Source organism: Chroicocephalus ridibundus, chromosome Z (assembly GCF_963924245.1).
Source record: "Chroicocephalus ridibundus chromosome Z, bChrRid1.1, whole genome shotgun sequence".
NCBI lineage: Eukaryota > Metazoa > Chordata > Aves > Charadriiformes > Laridae > Chroicocephalus > Chroicocephalus ridibundus.
In genome coordinates this window covers 80477702-80499207 of record NC_086316.1, presented here as the reverse complement: position 1 = coordinate 80499207, position 21506 = coordinate 80477702, and the positions used below count along the sequence as shown (strand labels likewise).

Here is a 21506-nt window from a genome sequence, read left to right as displayed (position 1 = left end):
AACCGCACAAACCGCCTCCAAACTATATAACCACCATTTTTTCCCCATTCAGGATTTCATCAAGTACAGCTCTTGCGGCAGCCAGCTCTCTACTATGTATTTCATTTTTAAAAAGGCCTCATTCCTTATTCCAAGGTCTGCTGCTGTGCTTTCCCTCAGACAGGAAACTGAATTAACTTCCAGCGTAACGCTGCCTCGGCAGAAGCTGGTCAGAGACCTCAGCTGAATCACTCCTTTAAAGAAAGGGCTTCCTGCCGTGTACGCTGCTGTCCTCCTCACCCTCGAGGCTGGTGGATGAATCACATCATCATTACAGCATCCAACCACCGCCCCTTCACCTCTGCCAGGTCAGAAAACTTAGTCTCCGAGTCAGCCACTGCATCATCAAACCGGAGCGTCACAAGCGAAACGGTTATCCATACAACAACGGCTCTCAGCAGGGACAGTCAAAGGCCGGGGGCGGGGGGGCGGTGAAAAGCCCAAGTTTAGGCTGATTGAATTTAGGATGCTGCCTACCTCGGGGAATAGACTCCGCTTCTAGACCTGCGGTGCTTTCGTCAGAAATCTCTCCCTGATGAGCCCGTTGACAACGATACGACGTTGGAACGGTGACAGACGGCTGACTGGCCTGAGTGAGTACAGCTGACATCAACAGATACGGGCAAAACACCAATCCAGTATTTTCCTGGAAGAGCAAAAAAAGCTCTGTCCCTGTCCTGGGGACACAGTGCCCCTGTCACAGGGTGACACGCCACCAGCCAGGCAGGATGAATAGGCATCTCTCCGTACCTGCATGCAGGCATGGAGCTTGTTATTCCACCTAAAGTTCAAAGGGAGGCAGTTAGTAAAAGGTTTGTTAAAAGCAGAGATTTTCCCCAATTACTTGCCATCTTCTCAGCTAGAAAGTTGTTTTTATATGACTGTGCCAGAAAAGGAACCTATTAAAAAAAAAAAAAAAGAAGCCATTTTTGTTTCGCAATATGGGTTCTTCAGTCTCTAATCAGCGAGAAACGTTATTTTGAACAGACACGGGAGCGAGCAGGCTTTGGTTACAATTAACTTCGCAACCTGATTCCCACTGAAAGAAGACAGGCCGAAGACAGGACTGTGGAAAAAGTCTTCCTGCTTCAGAGATGAAGGACAGACAAAGCAGTTTGTTTGTCACTGTGCAATGTGTATCTGTATGATTTACTCATTACACATTCCAATTAACGTCTAAGCACCTAGCGAGATGGGGAAAGTGCCATTATCCGATTGTCGCTGTGAGGACTACAGGCTGGAGCAAACCCAACGCCTTGCCCATGGAAGAACTGATCCCGGAGCTCCCGGAGTCCCCACACCGGCTCAGCTCTGCTTTCCCATCGCTTTCCTTTCCGTGCGCTGCCGTGTAGGAACTGAACGCCCTCCTCAGAGCAGGCCTGGAAAATCACCATCTTCCGATCCCTCACCATTGATGAGAGGGGATGAGGAAAAAATTAGGACAAACACGATTCTGTCAAGGGAAGGAATTCAAAGCGGCTCTGTTAAATTTTGCAAAACATCCAATTGTGGAGAGGCTTTATTCAGACTTTAAGTACCTCCCTGTGGTATAGCTTAATCCACTTTGGAAAGGATCATCCCACACACAGCTTAACCGATTAACGCCTGCGCGTAGATGAGCTGTGAATTCCTCTCCAAGCAACATTCCTGCCATTTGAGGTTTGAACCCGTGCAGGTGAACCCGTCACGGCCCAATACTTTAAAAGCAACTGGGGTTAGGTGTTTTCCCCTCCAAAGTAAACTTTGTCGCCCCCCCCACCCCAGCAGAGTCCCTTCTAAATCACGGACGCTTGGAAGGACACGAGGACACTGATATTGCGCTTCAAGTAGCTTCGCTATTACAAAGAATCATCACATTAGCTGAAGAGGTTACAAAAATCTATCTTAGCGCAATCCACCTGCAATCTGTTTCCAATGACTCCCCTAAGACTCCTGAAACGTACGCGCTTCAGATACTTCATAACGACCATGGTATTTTACCATCCACTGATGACAGAGGGTCTTGTGAGTGAAACCCCTGCTGCCCACAACAGGAAGGCCATTTAGCCGTACCACCAGCCTCTGCTGCTGCCCGGCTCTGCCAGGAGGTGTTAAGATTCCCATCCCCTGTTCCTCCTCCCCTTTTCCAAAGCCATTATTCCTGCAAAGCCTTGCAAAAGTGCTTTTTATTTTAGATTGCACGCAAGCAGAACAAAGACAGGTAACTGCCTGTATGAACAGGGACACTTCTTGACAAGTGGATATATGCCTTTTATATTAAAGCAAAGAGCCCATCCTTCTCTTTTCCACCCCCCTACTGCACCCCCCCAAAAACAAAACAAAACAAAACAAAAACTACTGAGGCAACTACTGCTTCATCCCGCCAAAAAAAACCCAACCAACCAACCAACCAACCAAACAAAAGCAACTGTGGCACTTTCTGCTCCTCAAGCTCTGGCAGCTGAAAACAATCAATGGCAGCGTACAGCTAGGGGAGGAAAAAAAAAGATGAACAATTTCTTTTCCTTCCCTCACCCTCAATTCCAACAGAAAGACCACCAGAGATTCCAGAAGAAAATAAAATCAGGATGAAACCAAGATGGATGATGAAAGGCAAATAAAGCACCCACAAGCTGGCTTTATAGTACTTTTTATCTCTACTTACACAAAATACAACTGCTAGGTAAAACAAGCCCATGGCTAAGTTATTTTTTGACTGTTCTGTTTCTTTTTCTCTGCAACGCTTCCCGGAGAGGCTCAATGGGATGACTTTTGACAAGTTACCCTGCGACACAGCTGGTACAGCCTGGTTTCCCACCAACTACTGCACTGTGCTTTGCCGCAGGTGTGGGAGCTCACAGCCTCGCTGCACGCAGAGCTCTGCGCGTGTACGCAGCCCCACACGCGCATGCATACATATACACGTGCAGGGTGAAACTGCTGCGTGACGCTCCCTGGGGACCTTCCTCTGACTGGGATCTACTCTGTGAAACATTTAAGGATTTCACCTTTAAGACTTATACTCCTCAAGACCAAATTTGCGGTAGTTATTCAAGGGATTCAGAAGTTATTAGAGACAGACGCAGAATATACTCACAGTACCGGATTACATGGAGATACCGAGCCGTGATAGATAACCTATTAAACATACCTAACTCCAGTAAGTCAAAGCTTTAGGCTAACATACCAAAAAAGAAAAACCTTTGTTTAAAAAAAACAAAATACCTTATTACCCCAAGTTTTGGTTTTTTTTGTTTTACTTTAAATAGATGATGCCGCAAAGCGCCAAGAGACACCTACTTAGTCTATGAGGATTAAAAAAAAAATAGTAAAAATCTATTGATGTGCAGACTTCCAAGAATAATTTTCGACAATACTTGGTATTCGGAACACAAGGCTTAAAGTCACCAATTTACTTACATCTAGCATGTTGTAGCAGTCCCAGAGCTGTCTTGCTCTTCATGCGGTAAGGGTTCATAAGAGCTGGGAACAGAGTATGTCAGCCAGACCAAGAAAATTCACTAGTTGTACCTGCGACATACCCAGACAGTCTGTCAGCATTCAGCTGGTACGCATACTACAAAACTCTTCCGAAAATACACTGGAAAAATATGCAAGATCACTCAACAAGCAGAAACACAGCTGAACACACAGGCTGGATTACGTTTCACAGACTCAGGCAAGCTTTTACATTTCTGTGCCTGAGGTTCTCCATTTAGGAAGTGCTCAGTGATTTACAGTGAAGTCAGGGTCTTCCTAAGCCTTATGTATCACGCTCAGATTCCACTTGGGTTCACAGGCTAACATTTATAACTGACTTAGTGAACACTTTTAATAGGCTGTTGCATAATCCAGCCTAAGAACAGGTTATTATATTCATTTTAAACCACAAGACAAAGTGAACAACCACGCATTCGTTTGCAATGTATTTATAAGAGTTACATTTAACACTTTATAAACCTCTTTGCAAAGTGGAATGTGCTCTAGGATCGGGATGATGATGGCTTTCAGGTTTTAAGAAGGAGTCATTCTTGGCTTGTCTGGTCAACTGGTGCAGAGCAGCTCATGCCCATATTCTTCATAATTAGTCTCGGGCAATGGGAAGAGGAATTTTTCTTCAAAAAAACGGGTGCAAAAATCCTAGAATATATACAGTGGGAAGCGCTGGAGATCAGGAGTCAAGAACACAGTCAAATGAAGTGTGGCTACATCATACATATCAACAAGTTATGTGACTATATAGGATGCCCCTTCAAAATAAATTTAAAAAGACAATTTTTGGGGCGTAGAATTTTCTCTGAATGTCTGAGAAATCCATGCTCTCAAAAATATCCTTGGAAAATACCATGAAGTACTGTATGTATAATGAATTAATGGGAAATGGCAGCAGAAGAGAAATATGTATTTCTGCCAGATGAAGCAAAACCAAAAAAAACCCACAAGAAAATGGTAATTACTACTTCTCCAAAGAGTCAACTACAAATAAGAGATACTACTGTGGCTCCTCTGTGGCATTATGTTTTGCCAGCTAACACAAGCACTAGGTAACTAGGGCAACACAGTTCCTTCAAGTTGCACATATAGGGAAAGAAAGGGGCTGAACCAATGTTGTGCTTAACTAGCACACTTCGGTAATATGCTGGAACAGCTCAGTGCCCATCATAGCCCTGGTGGATTTTCCTTCAAAATTCTTCTGGTGTTTGCTGGCAAAAGAAACACAAAGCAATATTGACTCACGAATATCGGTCAGATTCAGATTCAACTCAGTCCTTCTTATCTTTATAATTGGGAGGGTTTTCTTCCTGACTTAGATTATTATTTAAAAAAAAAATACAGGAGTACAAGTGCACCCTCTGAAGAGATCCACACATTTATGAAGAGCTAATTACATTGTTGATCATTCAAAACAGATTCTTTCTGAACTCAACATGTGGCACAACAGTCATTTTATGAGTGGCCTTATTCCTGCACCAAGCGAACTGAGGAGTGAAAATCCTTGCGAAAAGCCAAGAGTTATGAACATAATCCTCCAGTATGCCATGTCTCAGCAGGTAAGATTAAAGAGAGAGAACACCTCAAGACTGCAACAACAAAGAGTTTATTAGAGTTAAGAATATATAATCACAGTACAGAAAACATTCAGAGTTAAAGTGTGAAATACTGAACCGCTCACTGTGCATGACAGTTGCTGAGCATTTTAGTGATCATTTAATTGGCTGCCTACAGCTGCCTAACTTATCAGCACTTAAAAACACTTTTGTAAGCAGGGAAGAAATGATTGTCCTTTACAAAGAATAACATTGCCAAAGGTGGGGAAAACAGGATAATACGGATTACATTTAAAACTTACTCAAGGAATAAAGCCGCTTGGAAGGGAAGAGAGGAGATTGCCATAGTATTGTGGTTTTTCTCCATGGAGGAGAACCATGTTCAGTACAGCAATGATTTCTGGTTATAAATAAGAAAATATATTAACAGGTACAAGAATTTACCATCAAGTCCAGCCTCTTCCAGTTATCTTTGGCTTAGGAAGAAGTTGCTTACTTCAACCTTTGAGACTCAAATATTTTCACTGGAAAGAAATGCCACAGTACCTGAGCCTGAAGGATGGTATAAACAACCATTTTTCTTTAAAAAGAAAAGAAAAGAAAAAGGTTGCTTTCAAACCTTCAGAGAACCGAGACTCAAAAAGCTTCTCCACCTCTGAAGTTCTCAGTTCGCTGTGCTATTTTGCCTGCAGCTTTTGCATCCCAAAATTGTTTGGTGAAGTCCACAAGGGCTTGAGAAAGTCTCTCTCTTGAGCATTTGCTTGTTTCCACCACAGGTAGACAGGCGGCTTATTTTCTCCAATACTAAAAGAAAAGAAAACAAAAAAATCCACATAGCTCAGCATTTATTCAACCTCATTTACTCTCAAAGAACAGAAGTTATGCGTAAATTGAACTCTATGTTTAAAAGCATGGTGAAATGCCTAAAGGCAGGCAATTTTCACAATTCTTCAGGAAAACAGACAGCTTGGAAACCAAATCTATCTGCCTTTTGACAAATGGTTTCATCCAGTTTACGCAATCTTGATGGTAGATGTCCCTTATTTTATTTTGGCACTGAAGAGGAGGAAAACAGAAGCCCTGTCCTGAGGGAAAGGAACCAAAGCTGCATTTTGGGATGCAGCAGCACTGGGTATCCTAAAGCCACTTAACATTTACGGCTTAATTTGAGTTTGTTCCTAAACAGAGAGTAACACCAAACTGTATAGCTACGTTTTAGGCGAGACACTCCTCATTCTCCTAAGCTTTCACTTTTTTTAATCACTGCTTAACAGGAGCTCAGAATGCAACTGACTTGACTTGTAAATTTACAAGGGAAATAAAATGTGAAAATCAGTCACTTCAACTGGAGATTGTTTCCTTCCTCTGCAGAAATAAATAATGCTGCTGAAATGAAAATGACTCTCCAGGGAGAAATGGCTATCCAGTCTTCATTAGTACCAACTAAAATTAGTATGCATGTTTTCTCCTCTTGAGCACCACTGTACAACACCATTAACTTATTCTAAATGTTAAATTTACTTACTTTTGAGACAACAGTTTTTTGATATCCATTAAGGATAACCATTGGATAGATTGGATCGATGGGCCAACACTAATGGAATGAGCTTCAACAAGACCAAGCGCTGGGTCCTGCACTTGGGCCACAACAACCCCATGCATCGCTACAGGCTTGGGGCAGTGTGGCTGGAGAGCTGCCTGGCAGAAAAGGACCTGAGGGTTCACATTGACAAGCGGCTGAACATGAGCCAGCAGTGTGCCCAGGTGGCCAAGAGGGCCAATGCCATCCTGGCTTGTATTAGAACTAGTGTGACCAGCAGAAGGAGGGAGGTGATTGTCCCCCTGTACTCAGCGCTGGTGAGGCCACACCTTGAGTATTGTGTCCAGTTCTGGGCACCTCAATATGAGAGAGATATCGAGGTGCTGGGGCGAGTGCAGAGGAGGGCAACGAAGCTGGTGAAGGGCCTGGAGAATAAATCTTACGAGGAGCGATTGAAGGAGCTGGGACTGTTTAGTTTGAGGAAGAGGAGGCTGAGGGGAGACCTCATCGCTCTCTACAACTACTTGAAAGGACACTGTAGAGAGGCTGGTGCTGGTCTCTTCTCACAGGTAATTAGTGATAGAACAAGGGGGAATGGCATCAATCTGCAGCAGGGTAGGTTTAGGCTGGACATTAGGAAAAAATCCTTCACAGAAAGAGTGGTCACACACTGAACAGGCCGCTCAAGGAGGTGGTGGAGTCACCATCCCTGGATGTGTTTAAGACTCGTTTAGATGTGGTGTTAAGGGATATGGTGTAAGGGAGAACGTTGGGGAGTGGGGTTGATGGTTGGATTTGATGATCCCAAGGGTCTTTCCAACCTAAATGATTCTGTGATGGAAATAAGTACTACATAAAAAGGTCTGTAAAAAAACTGGTAACAGATTAAAGATGCATTAGAAACAGAGCTTGAACTGAACTCAATTAAAAATATTGTAACAAAAGAATAATACCAAGCTGATGCCAAAATACCTAGATGGCTTTATCCAAGAGCTTGACTTACTACAGAGTGACATACAGAATGCTGATACACAACAGTTACTATAATAACAAACTTTATTAAAGGCTTTTAACTGCTGCAGTAGACAGAATAGTTTCCTTGTAGGCCTATTTTGGAGGCAGTAAGAAAATAAGTATCTATCCATAAACCACAAAAACATGCTGTTTAAGCATGTGTCATAATAGTGGGTTCTTTTGTGTTTTGTTTTGGGGTTTTTTTTGTACGTTTTTTTTGGCCTTTTTTTTTTTAGGCAACTTATATTACTATTAAGAGCAAGGCCACTGGCAATTCAATGCAGCATTATACATGAACAAATTGAAAGCTTCAACTGGCCATTGTGCAAGATGACCCCTTTACAGAAAATTCAATGACGCATTAATTGCTCAGTTGTTCAAAGATTTACAGACTCTGTGAAGCCTCTAGCAGAAAATTCTTAAGACTGCATCAGACAAAAAGAAAAGATAATGATTTTGACTAATGAAGTCCTAAATATCACTAAAAAGTGTCATACCTCACTTCTAATATAAAGAGAATAGATATTAATTATATTTAATTTTGATGGATCTTTTGTAAGTTTTAAAAAAAATATAAATAGACCTTAGATTCTTAAGACTTGTCAACTGCTGATTCATTTGTGACTATTCTTTTTGTATCTTCCTCACACTTACAAGCATCCAATATTCTTGCAGGGGGAAGTCTGCCAGTGTAATTACTCAAAGAACATGAACAGAGGCAATAATCTGAACAGCAAACCTAGCAGCAGAATCCAACATCACACGGAGCCAAAAGATGCCTTAAGCACTTAAAGCAAACCATTATTGTCTTCATTTTAGACATCTGAAGCAGAAAGGAAAGCTAAAAACACAAAAGGTAGCAAACTCTGCAGCAGCATATGAGGAGTGTTCGAGGCCTCAGGAAAAACAGCCTAAAAGTCTCCGTGCTGGGACCCAGCATCAGCCAGCTGGAGGGGCAAAAACACCCCAAATGAGACAACTGGATCAGGCCTGCATTAGTGGCTGTCACATCTGCTTATTTGGTACTCAAAAGTACAATACAAACAGACTGTGGTCTTGTTTTTTAAATCCCAAAATATAAATGGAAGATGCAGTCATCGCCTGCTGCTGTATATATACATCAGCCTTTGCTTAGAACACCATTCCTGGGAGCTAGAAGCCTGGGGTTCAAATTCTTGGGTACTTTTAAATATTCTGAACAAATCTGTCCTGTGATTTTAAAAGCAGTTGTAAGCGCCGAAGAAAGGTCAAGCAAGAACACGTCTGAATGGAAAAAGAAAAGGTCACCTAAATCAAACCTGTAAACTCTGACTTACTAATACAGCTTCACAAATGCAATAACAATTATCTGGGAGAGTCTGGCAGTCACCTAAAACCAATGAAGTAAAAAGACGTGTCTTTAAAAAAGAAAGGTCTACACACATATTAGATGCACTTAAAATTTTAATCTTGAATCTTTGTAATGGCTTTTTTTATTTTTTTTTTTTGAACCTCAAGGCAGATCCTAGGCATTTTTCACTCTGTCTTATGAAATTACTGTCCTCCATCCTACGATCAAAGTAATCCATAACGAATGACAACAAATTTTGCAACATTTTCATATAATTACACTCCTTTTCACATCACATAAAAGAACACCTTTATTAAACAGATATGCAGATGGGAATGACATTTTTGATGCTCACCCTACACTACAGTGCAATTCTTCAATATAAAAATTAAGTTTGCAGGAAACAACAGATTAGTTGAAAGACCTTGAGCAAAATGGATAGCCATAAAAATAGTTCTCAGTTTCTATCAGAATTTGATGAGTCTTATGAAGAATGAATCAATAAAAAAAAAACCCTGGGATAATGACTAGTTTTTCAGATGAGATTAATTTTTCCTCTCAATTCCGTTTCTTGTCATGATTCTAATACTTAAGCAAACAGTGTAATGTCGTAAATTCCTGATAAACACAAACTAAAAATGACAGATGGCTTCAAGGAAAAAAAATGGTAAATGCAAAGAAGAAATGCTTTTGTGAATACAGTTTTATTCACCATGAGAATTAAACATTTTATTGTCCTGCTGTGGCTTGTAGTAAGACAGCACACATAAGTGTGGTTAAACACCAGAGCAGGAGTAGAAGGGCAGAATCACCTCCCTCGACATGCTGGCCATGCTTCTTTTGAAGTGGCCCAGGATGCGGTTGTCTTTCTGGGCTGCAAGCGCACAGTTTGTTACCCACCAATACCCCCGAGTTCTCAGCAAAGCTGCTCTCAACCCCTTCATCCCCCAGTCTCTATTGATAGGGGCGATTGCCCTGACCCAGGTGCAGGATGCTGCACTTGGCCTTGATGAACCTCATGAAGTTCACACAGGCCCACTATTCAAGCCTGTCCATGTCCCTCTGGATGGCATCCCATCCCTCAGGTGTGTCAACCGCACCACTGAGCTTGGGGTCATCCGCAAACTCACCAAGGGTGCACTCAATCCCACTGTTTATGTCATTGATGAAGATACTGAACAATACTGGTCCCCAGTACAGGCCCCTGAGGGCCACCACTTGTCACTGATCTCAATCCAGACACTGAGCTGTTGACCACTACTAGTGGTCCGCATCATGTGCAACTTGTCCACGAGAACCTTCATGGCTTTCTCTGAAAAGCTGCTTCCCACCTCATCACCTGCCCCCCTTGCCCGTGCTTGTGCAAGGGGTTAGTCTGCACCAGATGCAGTACTTGGTACTTCCTTTTGGTGAACTTCGTGAGGTTCCTATGTGGTCATTTCTCCAGCCTATCAAGGTCTCTGTGAATGGTAGCAGACACTTCTGGTGTATCAGCTACTCCTAGTTTCGCATTGTCTGCAAACTTGCTGTGGGTGCACTTCACCCCATAATCCAGGTCATTAATGAAGATGTTAAACAATTTTGGCCTCAGTATTAACCCTTGGAGCACACCGCTAATGACTGGCCTGCAGATGGAGTTTGTGCCACTAATTACAACCTTCTAATCCCAGCACATCAGCCAGTTCCCAGTCCATGTCAGCGTTCAACTCTTCAACCTATATTGCTCCAGTTTGTTTATTAGGATATGATGGAAGACAATGCCAACGCCTTGCAAAAGTCAAGATAAAGAACACCTACAGCTCTCCCACAGCCCACTGAGCTAACCATTTTATCTTAAGCAGCTACCAGGCTGGTCAGGTATGATTTCCCTTTTGTAAATCCATGCTGACTACTTCCCATCTATTCTGCAGGTGCAGACCTGCAGGTAGAGCAGAAGCCATTCCTCCTAAAATCAGAAATCACAAGGTTCTAGCCATCACCACCCTGCGAGCTCTATTTCCTAACTTGATGAGGACAACACATTCTTGCTCCTGTTTCAGTGTTGCTGGAGGTTCAGGCTCTTCTGTCTCCACGGTCTTGCAGAAGATCTGGTCAATCCCTTTCTTGTCAGCCCTAATACTGTGCAGTTTGCTGACCTCCTCCCACAGCTCCTTTACTTGGCGATGTAGACATTCCATCACTGCACACCTCCTGCAAGCATGGAGCCCAGTTCCTACTGCCCCAGCAAGAGACAGTAGCCATCCCCTACAGCCCCAAATCTGAAAAACTGCATTGTCTCTCAGGATCTCCATCTGTGTTGAGGCCCCTGACACAGGGGACAGCTGCTCACGTAGCTGCAGGGGAGCGTGTTCTGTGGTACCGTGTCATCATTGCAGAGGATGTAAATATTGTTATGAGCAGAGCTCATGGCCCCTTCTGTGCAAGCCGCTGTGCCTGTTAATGATCAAAGTCACCAGCTGTAACGCAGAGTTAAGGAAGTCCAGGAAAGGTAAGAAATGGAGGAAGTTCACCTTTGCTCATTTACTTTGGGAATGAAAGTTAAGGATGTTCTGGATCCTTCCCTCAGAACTCCAGCTTTCGAATTTGCAGTTCTTATCTTTGGCAATACAACCGGTTACATCCCACTTAGCATGTTTGCTAAGGTGCTTCAAAGAATCTTTTAGGACCACTAAGAGCTTGCTCTCCAGTCCCAGCAGCAAGAACGCACCTTTAAGTACTTGGAAAATGAACTAAACCATCATAAACAATGAAGTTAAGTCTTGAATGTACCACTTGCAACCTCTCACCTTACTCGGCTTTCACTGACACCATCAACTGAGAAAATATCTCACCTGTGCAAACTTGTGTATCTGCTCCACCACAGCTGCAAAGAGGGCGTGGACACTTTCATCAATTAGACTCTGCATATAATGTACAGCTTCTTCATCAGACAGGTCCAAACGAAACTTGTCCTGCACCTGGAATGGGGACAGAGATGACAAATTAATTCAATTCAACAGTTACAACATCCACTATTCCCTCTGAAGTATCCAGTAGGAGACATAATGATTTCAGTTATGGAAGTTTAGTAGAGAATCTCTCTTTTTCTTTTAAGTTACAGCAGATTATTGGAGATTTACAACGTCACAGAAAATGCCTATTTTCAACTGTTTTGTAAAAATGAGTATTTAAATAAGCTAGAAACAGCCCCCTACATCTCTCCCCCCCCCCAACTAGTAATTTCAAAGCTCGAAGCCAGAAAGTCAAGAGAAATACCTGGACATAAAGAGTTTAGACAGAATTGAAATACTGTGAGAAAAAGAGAAAATAATCACTGAGCAAGAATGAAATGCCACTTGAGGAAAAAAACAAACAAACAAACAAACACACAACTTTGCATTTTAAAGGCAAAATTGGAAGAGTCTGGATGATCCTAACCATTTTTGAAAGTATGTAACACTTCCTTATTTTCAGGTAACGTTGTCTTTCAGAAACTGCACGGCAATTAAGTAAAGAATGCAGAATCAGAGGAAGGAGTGACCAAACTAACCCTGTCAAAACTGACCTTTATATGGCAGGTGAGAATTTAATGAACTTTGATTATATCCACCATCCATGAACAGTTGGCTGGAGACACTGCTACCCCTTACATTGTTTTTTTTCTTCTATCAGCAATGTATTTTAATTGTACCAATAGCACATTTTGCTTAGTACTTGCAATTTGTGTATGAAAGCACCGTAATTAAGAACACAGCAACAACATCTATACTTTCCTACTTCAGCCTTGGCAAAGCCTCGATCCATGAATATTTACAAAGGTGCAGTGGATGCCTTTCTGCGAATTCCAACTAATTCCATGGCAATTGTTCAGGACTGCTCCAGATGGCAACATCTCACAAGCATTGTTACCACAGACACTCCTTTGGTAATACTCAAAAACCTCTGTACACAGAACTGGTAAGAGCTTAGGCAGATCTTTATGGAAAAAAAAAAAAAAGAAAAAAGAAAAAAGAAAAAAGAAAAAGATTTTGCTTTATAGGAGCCAAGTTTTGCAGACCTGCCTTATCCTTCACAACATTTATGAGAGGCAGAGGCATGAACAAGCGTTTTGGATGAGTTCAAATAATCTGATACATGGAACTGAAGAAGTCCTACAGATATCAAAACATCATTTTCTAAGTTTTCTGAAGTGCTGGCTGTGCAACAAGGTCTGCATATAGTAATGGCAAGTGTTCAGTTTCTGAAAAAAAAAAATCATCACTTTTTTTGAATAACAGTGCTAACTTTGGGTTCTCCATTTGGAAAATTATGTATGCTGTTTAAGACCTCCTAGGGAGTCCATGATCTCTCAGAATTAAGGAGTCTAAGATCCCAGAGTTCTCTAATCAATCCTACCCCCAAAATTTAAAACTACTAGTCACTTTGCAAAGTAGTGCCCATCACAGTATGAAAATTTCCTAGCAAACTCACAGAATGCTTCACATCCTAGGTCAATTGTTTCAATGATTAATTGCCTTATTTAACAGTTGTGACTTATTTCCTATCTGAATTTGTCTAATTTCCATCTGAAATAGTTGAGCTTATTAAAACATTTTACATTCAAGAACTGCCCATCAGAAATCTCTGTCATGTAGGTAAATATCAAATGACTTAATCTGCTTCTTAACCCTCTCCTGGATATGACTAAAGAAAGTGCCTGTAAGACAGAATCAAGTCAATCAACATTTTCCATGCATTGACTTTTTTAAGCATTGACAAAAACGCAAGCCAAGTTATTTCAACAACTTTCTTAATAAGGTCGTACTTGTGAGATGATACTACCTTCTCTTCCCATTTTGCATTCACTTTATGCATCAAGGGTATTGCATATGCAACCACCCTTTTTATGGCAGCAAATATTCTGAGATTTCCATTTAGTATTGCTCTGCATTCCTTTCAAAGGTAATGCATTCCAGAATAGTACCCTTCAGCGCTACAATAAAAAGCATAAGTTAGCTTCCCAAGTACAGAAAGATAACGCTGCTTCACTCAAAATATACTAGAACTCTGCTGCTGATACGTTTGAAGTAAGCATAAATTGAGTTTTTCCTCAACTTCCCCTCAAAAAGAAATTTGATCAATGTGAAAGAATAGAATAAACTGAAGAAGTTCACAATCTCAAGGGAACAGGTACCAGGGACAGATTTAGAACATATTTCAGGCTAATATTATAGAACTTTTATCTTCATAACAAACATGATAGGAAGAAGTTTATTATCTTCCACAGAGTTATGAGAAGTTTGACAGCCAATGAAGCACACAGTAGAATCCAACTGAATTTAATGGACTATTCTCATGCTCGCAATTATGCACAAGCTCAAATACCTCCCCCAGATTAGAGACTTCTATCAGATCTATTTTCAGGCTCATAGAAAAGGTGATGTAATGAGAGTTCAGCAAAATTGATAACTCTAGTTTCAAAAAAAGAAAAACACTGTAACAGTCTTTTACACAACTCTAGTAATCAAGCACTTCAGTGATCTTCTAATTTATTCATAGAAGAACTTCTCAGAAAGTCTTGCAGTTACTGATGTTAAGATGCAGCTTCATTCTATGGAATTAATGACTATTTAAACCCACTTCCAACTTTCCCCAGGAACAGACTGGCACAATGATATATGTAGCAAGAAATTTACCCACAGATAGACCTTAAAATCAGTTTGAAATTAACAGCAGGATCAAATGCTGCCGAGTACTAGATCTTTGCATGAAAGTTTTTCAGCACTGCAATTAAAACTGTCACAATCTAGCTGAGAATAAAGATGGCAAGATGACAAATTACCTCTTGAAGTGCAACAGTAGCCACAAGATTAATATACATTGACTTATGGTTCTCGCAACAAAACCCATAGTAATTCTTATTTGAAATCTCTGAGTCCCAAAGTAAACCATGCGTTCTGAAAGCCAACACTTTCTCACCGAGGAGGCGCAATTAGGAAGAGATTTTTGCACGGCGGAAAAAAAAAAAAGTAAATGGGGAGGTCATGTTCTGATGAGTTATGCAATTATGTCATTCTATACACTTAAGAATAGCCAACTTGAAGGCATCAAAAACGTCCCACCTGAATTATTTACTTAGAGTTCTCACTGACATGTTTTAGTTTAGGCATTAGTATTTGTCAAAGAAAAAAGAAACATACTTGATGAATCTAGTAAACTTTTGCTTTGTTTCCAGAAAGGACAGTTTTAAACCCCATACTGTATACACACATTGATTTTAAACATCAGGTGTCAACAGCAGAATTTGAACGTTTAAGGACTAAAAGGCTGGATAAAGAACTAGAGAGTCCATGAAGATACTGACATTCAACTTTAAAGTTTCAAGTTGACCACTTCCTATCCCCCTGCATAGTGGATAGTTTAGAAATAAAAGAGCAAAAGAACAGGATTGCACAGTTATATGAAATCTGCATTACTAGAAATTTTTTTATACTTCATTTAAATTTGAAGTGTGCTGTAAGAAAGCTACTGTCAGTTATCATGACAGAGATTTTCTTTTGCAAAAGACAAAGAAAATAAAAATTAAAAGGAGGAGAGGCCACAAATTACAAGGGACAGTTCAGAAGAAAATAATAGGGTGGTGGTGGTGAGGGGAGAATCATTTAAGTATAAATTACTTGAAGCTGAAGTAATGATGATAACACAAAAAAGGCTTATCATCACTTGCTGCAGAGTCACACACAGGATGGGAACTTGGCACAGCAATATGCCAAAAAAGTGAAAAAAAAAAAGTTTTATGTAATTTTTTTTACAGTAAACCCACCAAAAAATACTACTTTGCACCATGATTATCCCATCTAAAATTACACCTCAACCCAAAATCAAGTGGTCACTTCGCCTATTGCAAAAAACCCCAGGGTCCTATGAGGACACAGCCTGATCAGAGCAAACACCAACTAGAATCCCACATCTTAAATTCTAGGGTAAGCAAAGCAAGTCCCACACCACAAATGCTGTTATAGGGAAGTAGAACATCATGAGAGATAACACTGCTGTAGAAATTAAACTATTTCATAGAAAACACTGATAGATACCATAAAAAAAAAAAAAAACCAACAAAATAACAAAACAAACAACAACCACCCACCAAAAAATGCCTATTTTTAAGACTGGAAATTTCAAAACCTGTAAACTTTAAATATATTTACATTTGATGTGACATTTCACTAGAAAAAGGGAAGTTATCAAGTTAACTGAGAGTGAAAGCATAACATCTAGCAGAATAATCGTCAGTGTTAATTGCTAGTAAAGTCACACTTCATTTTTGCTTGAAGTGTCTTCAAGGAGAACTAAAAAGACTATTGTCTTGAAAATGGTATCAAACAAGCTGTATGAAGTCGATTTCACGGAAAACTCCCAGTCAGGCCCACAGAGCTGTGTACAGTATAAAAATGAGGATAGCAATAAAGAGGACATGAAATACTTGAGAAAACCCTAATTATCATCTTAAAAATTGCAGTTAAAGGTCTGAGATAATGGCAGACCTGAGTCTTCATTTAGTTGAACAAATCTCCAAGTTTTCCCTTCTCTATTTTTGGAAGCATGACAGGCTTAGGGTTGAGAGATCGTACGCAATCCCTGTTGGGAATAGTGCTAGTGCAGGTAAGTGCACTTCATCGCAAAGTTCCAAGACTTTTCACTTACCCTTTTTGCCCCTTAACCACAAGGCTGTCCTTTCCCTCTCACCAAAGAGTGGATCTGTATGGATTGTTGGGGCGTTTTTTTCATCCTTGAGTTCAACCTACTGTACAGTAGAGGTCATAGTTATCCTTGTATTAAACACAGGAATTTTTCTTTTTTACTAGCAAGCATCTTCTCACTTATAAAATATTACCTAAAATGGATTACGTACTTCAGGGTCAAGGTTAAGCCAAACTTTTTAGAAATTCTTACGAAGGTTTTACAAACGTCAAGGCAGTATCCAAATCCATACCTGATGAACATTTGTAGCTATGTTTTTTGTAATTACTGAAGAAGGCAGTAATGCATTTTGGGGTAAAATATCACATGAGCATGAGAACCCTTTCATAACCCTGTTTAGTTTTCAGACTAATTGCAAGTCAGCCATTCTGAAGACTGGAGGCTGCTCTAGTATTTATTCTTCCAGCAACATTAAGCAGCACTGCTAGTGGTTTCTATGACTACTAGCTACATAATTTTATCAGTCCAATATGAGATTGCTCACTGCAAAGTCAGCTACTTAAATTTAAGAGAAATTTCAGTGTCCTTATTCCTTGGGTCATAATATGCAATGGATATAAACATCCTGACTACTACTAAAACATCAGAGAAAAGTCAGTTGATGGCCAAAAAAAAACCAAACCAACAATATTTAGTGGGGTTTTCATGACTATTTTTACTGTTTTGCTTTATAATTGTTACCAACAGTCAGCATCCAACATTCATGTATCAGAATTTGGCATTAAATTCTTGGCTTTCATCTTTTTCAGCAAAAGACTCTTGCTTTCCCTGTTGCTGGCAGTCCAAACAACTCTCAATACAGACTATTCAGATGCTCTATTTGCATGAACAATTTTATTTTAAATACTATTCTGCCAATAGCTTTTGTTTTCAAGTCTTTTCTTTGAACAAACTGCAGTTTCTAAACAAGCCTGTGTAGGCTTCTGTAATTTATTTTTTTTCTAAGTAGAAGCCAGTAAAGACACTAGTGAACATCTCTAAATTGAACTTCCATGAAAGCCAGTGTTTCAGCTGCTGCAGTACGTAAAGTTGATACTGTTCCAGCTCAGAATTTCATCATATTAGCCAAAACATTATAATCAAATAGGCAGCATGATATAAAGCAACAGGAGCATTCTCACACTTGGTTCATGTTGTGGTGTGTATTCCTTTTCCCCCTCTCCCCCCTCCCCCTGTTTTTTTTTTAGTTCAAAGTGAATTAATATACATGCAAAATCAACAGCCTAGAAACAAAAAAGCTGGGTGTGCAGCTGCAGCATCATTACCCAAATGGACAGAAAGATGAATGTCTGCCTAGGCAAAATAAGCTCCATGTCAATGCGACATTTTTACAAAGAATAAACCTCCTGAGAACAGCAAGCAAATATAAATACTGAAACAAACAGACTCTAACCAAGGAAAACTGAGGGGTTTTTTTCTCCTATAAAATTTCCTCTTGGCATTAATAAACCTCAGAAATGTTTCCTAGCTCTACTTTTTATTTTCAGTCAGGTGAAAAGAGACAGATATCCACTGCCTAAAAAGGCATGTCAAGCAACAAATTAGAAGTCTTTTCCATTTCACTAACTTGTGAACTCAACTCTCAATTATCCATCGACTAACTCCTGGGGAGGACAGAAGAGCAGGCAAGAGCACAGGCAGTTTTACTACAACCCAGATGAAGAAACTGGCAAAACGAGCTCAGGCTCAGAGACAAGCCACCTCAGAAACTCCTTCTGTACCTCAAGTCACACCGTATCTCTGCTTCAGCTTTTATACCTGCAGAACAGGAATCATTTCACTTTGATATGTTTAATGTAAAAGGAATAAAACATGTCTCCTGTCTCTTCTTGCTGGTTTCCGAACAATTATACTCCTCATTTTCTCATCAAGCGGGCTGAGACTTAGTCAATATTTGCATAGACTTGGAAACACAGAGGGTGCTCTCAGTGTTACACTCTGTAGGAAGAAAATTCTCCGCTCTCTTGAATGGTTTGATTTTAGCCTTTCCTGTGTATATGGGGCTACTTTCACAGACAGCAGCTACCTACTGTTTGCTGGAAGCCAGGTGTTTGTGCCGTCTATGTTCACAATAACCTCGCCTCTAAATGAAACAGTTGCAGCATCTTTGCAGCACCTTTTTTAATCAATGGGCATCTGAAATACAGCTCAGTCAATTAGGACACTGTCCTTTAATGCCTGCCGAGTTCTTTGTGTGCCAATGAATCACTGGTCCCTGATGTTTTCTAATTTAAAGGTCAAATTTGCTATGAAGGACAGACAGAAACCATCTGGCTTTCCTGTGGAAAAATCAAAAGCTTTTTTGTTAGGAGGTGACAATGCTGAATACATTAGCTACATCTGAAGAGTGATGGTCTACCTCTTCCTTACACAAAACTGGCTACATAATTGACTCCAGATTTTAGTCATCACTACTTAAATTTATAGCACAGGCTAATTTAAAAAAGCCCAACAATTAGCAATTAGTGTTGCAGCTGTACTGGAAAGAAAAAAACAAGTAGCACTGGTGGGAAAAAGGGGTTGGGGGGGAAATCTTTTCATTATCAGTTATGTATTGACAAGTCAACATAAAGAGACTTCAGCCCAGTCCTTTTCCTGAAAACTGAGAGGTTGAAAAGAATATACGAAAAGTGGAAAATTTAAAGGCAGTTACCTTAGAGGCCACAGAAAGGGAGAGGCAAACTGGGGAGAATCTTCTGCTACTTTTAGACGTAATTTCATTTTTTGTCATTTTTTGAGCCAAAGTGTGTTTTCAGAAAAAGCCTAAATCAGAGGTTGCCAGTAGAAGACGGTGTCATGAACCATAAGGTGAAGCACATTAGACTGACAGTTTTCTTTATAAACAGTATGGGGAGGACAAAAGGAGATGAAAGGATCAAAAAGACAACTAATTTCAAGCTCTGCAGCTACTTTTTCTTGGTGAAAAATGGAAAAAAACATTTTTCTGTTAAACAAAAGACCAAAAATCTGAAGAGGGCTCCTATGGTTTTAAGGATGGGAACAATTTTGTGTAGTGGGTGATCACGGTTTTCTGGATTTTTCTATGGGCGGAAAGTACTGATTGAGACTGAAGTGAAGGAAATGAGCCACTAAAACAAGCTTTTCTCACAATTTAAAGGTACTAGGCAATTTATCTAGTGATATTGGGTATACATGCTGAAGGGGATAGCTGGTTGAAAAACATTTTTCCACACGCTCTCAAAGGATAGTTGCGAAACTTCAAACAGAGCTTTTTTGGTTTTCAGGCCAATGCTGACTAACTCATTTTCAGTCCAATTTTAGGTGTGAGAATGCGTCATCAAAGTCAGCGCTGATTTAATTTCTGAAAACAAATATTATGCATAGCAAGTAAGAAGGTACTGTCAAATTTTGGTATGCTTTAAATCTGCATCTCCAGTTGAAGTCATCAGGAGTTTCTGGTTCTTTCCAAGCTAACAGGAAGAAAATATCCACACTGTCATCTTTCTCCGGTAACTAAAATCAGTTTGTGCAGAGCTTGTTCTCTTTTGAACAAGAAGAATGTGAAAGTACCTTCACAAATGACAGGAACAGAGCGCCCAGTTCTGCTTACACCATCCTGTGCAATAAACCCTGTCAAACAGGTATAATCTATACTTATTTTACAGAAAGGTGTACATGACACAAGCGGCTGTTTCAGTTTTGCCTTGACTCAATACATATTTCTCCCAAGACATTTCACAACTGTTGAGAGAGAGAGACACCCAGAGAATATGGTTTCAGTTAGATTTTAAGCCTGATTATACAATTACATTCTGCCAGTTAGCTCCTTGGGATGTGGGATGTCATGTTGTCACCGGAAATTAGATGATATCTTGGAAAAAACAGTCTCCAACTACAGAGATCCTGCCTTCCCTTCCATTCCTCAGGTTAGTAATACTATTCCTTAAGAGTGCCTTCTGCACTCAGATTTTTCTAAAAGGTCTCATTTAACATACCAATCTGAATTTTTTTTTTAAACTAAAAATCACAACTCAAACCATCCGATGTCTCACTGAAGAGGACATGTTCCACATAATGCTTTCTTTTATGATCTTACTTTGTTTCCACAAAGTCCAAGGACTGCTGACTTGCAACCACCTTTTCAGTCTAACTAGTGAGCACCCTGTTACAATACACACACATATATCACAGGAAGTGACAAAAGAAACCACAAGAAATCAAGTCACACAACACGGCAGTAGTGTTCTTCACTCTATTTCAGTTCATTTTACTCTAGCCATCATTATCATGAGGTGCATGCAAAATTTATTTTTATTTAGAATATGTATATATTACAAAAATTAAACCCTCATTCTGGCTCTCAGAACTTGGTAGATTACTTCCTGAAACTGTAGGAAAGGGGAACACCAACAATATTTCCAAAGGTGACTTTACTCACTAGCACCTTTTTTATATCTGACCGTATTTTTCACCAGTGGGCAGATACTTCCTGCAACGTAAAGCACCTTCCTCCTATTAGAAGTGAGGAGGATGCATTATGTCACTTTGTGAAGCTAAAGATTCGACTGTAACCTGAGCTAACATCTAACATCGTAATGACGAATTAAAACTATGGCCATTCAAGAAAAATCTTTCTTTAGAAGTAATCTTTAGAATAATTCATGCCTACTTGGTAACAGCAGCATAGCTGCACCTACTGAAAAATTCCAGTATCAAGGATCTCTACACCAAACTAATTGTCCGCCAAAACAACTGAAGCATAATACTCCCTTCAGTAAGCATTCCTTTCTTTAAAAAGAAGAATTTTTTTTTTTCCTACTGTACAAATTTCCTTGTGGTTCAATCATAAAGTAGTATTCTGATTTATCACCAAATT

The 21506-nt window shown here is 40.1% G+C and overlaps 1 protein-coding gene across 3 annotated transcripts in view; it reads right to left on the bottom strand.

The window, feature by feature from the left end:
* Nucleotides 1-5085: 5085 nt before the first annotated feature.
* PIK3C3 (phosphatidylinositol 3-kinase catalytic subunit type 3) overlaps nucleotides 5086-21506 on the bottom strand; it is a 74063-nt gene continuing 57642 nt past the window's right edge. For 2 of the 3 annotated variants that reach the window (XM_063319647.1, XM_063319649.1), the window contains exons 25-26: nucleotides 11782-11907; nucleotides 5086-5870 (exon numbers count right to left, since the gene is read on the bottom strand). In XM_063319647.1, the coding sequence (XP_063175717.1) occupies nucleotides 5856-5870; nucleotides 11782-11907 (141 nt within the window). In that variant the 3' untranslated portion in view covers nucleotides 5086-5855. The remainder of the gene's footprint in view (nucleotides 5871-11781; nucleotides 11908-21506) is intronic. The other variant, XM_063319648.1, reaches the window with a different exon arrangement.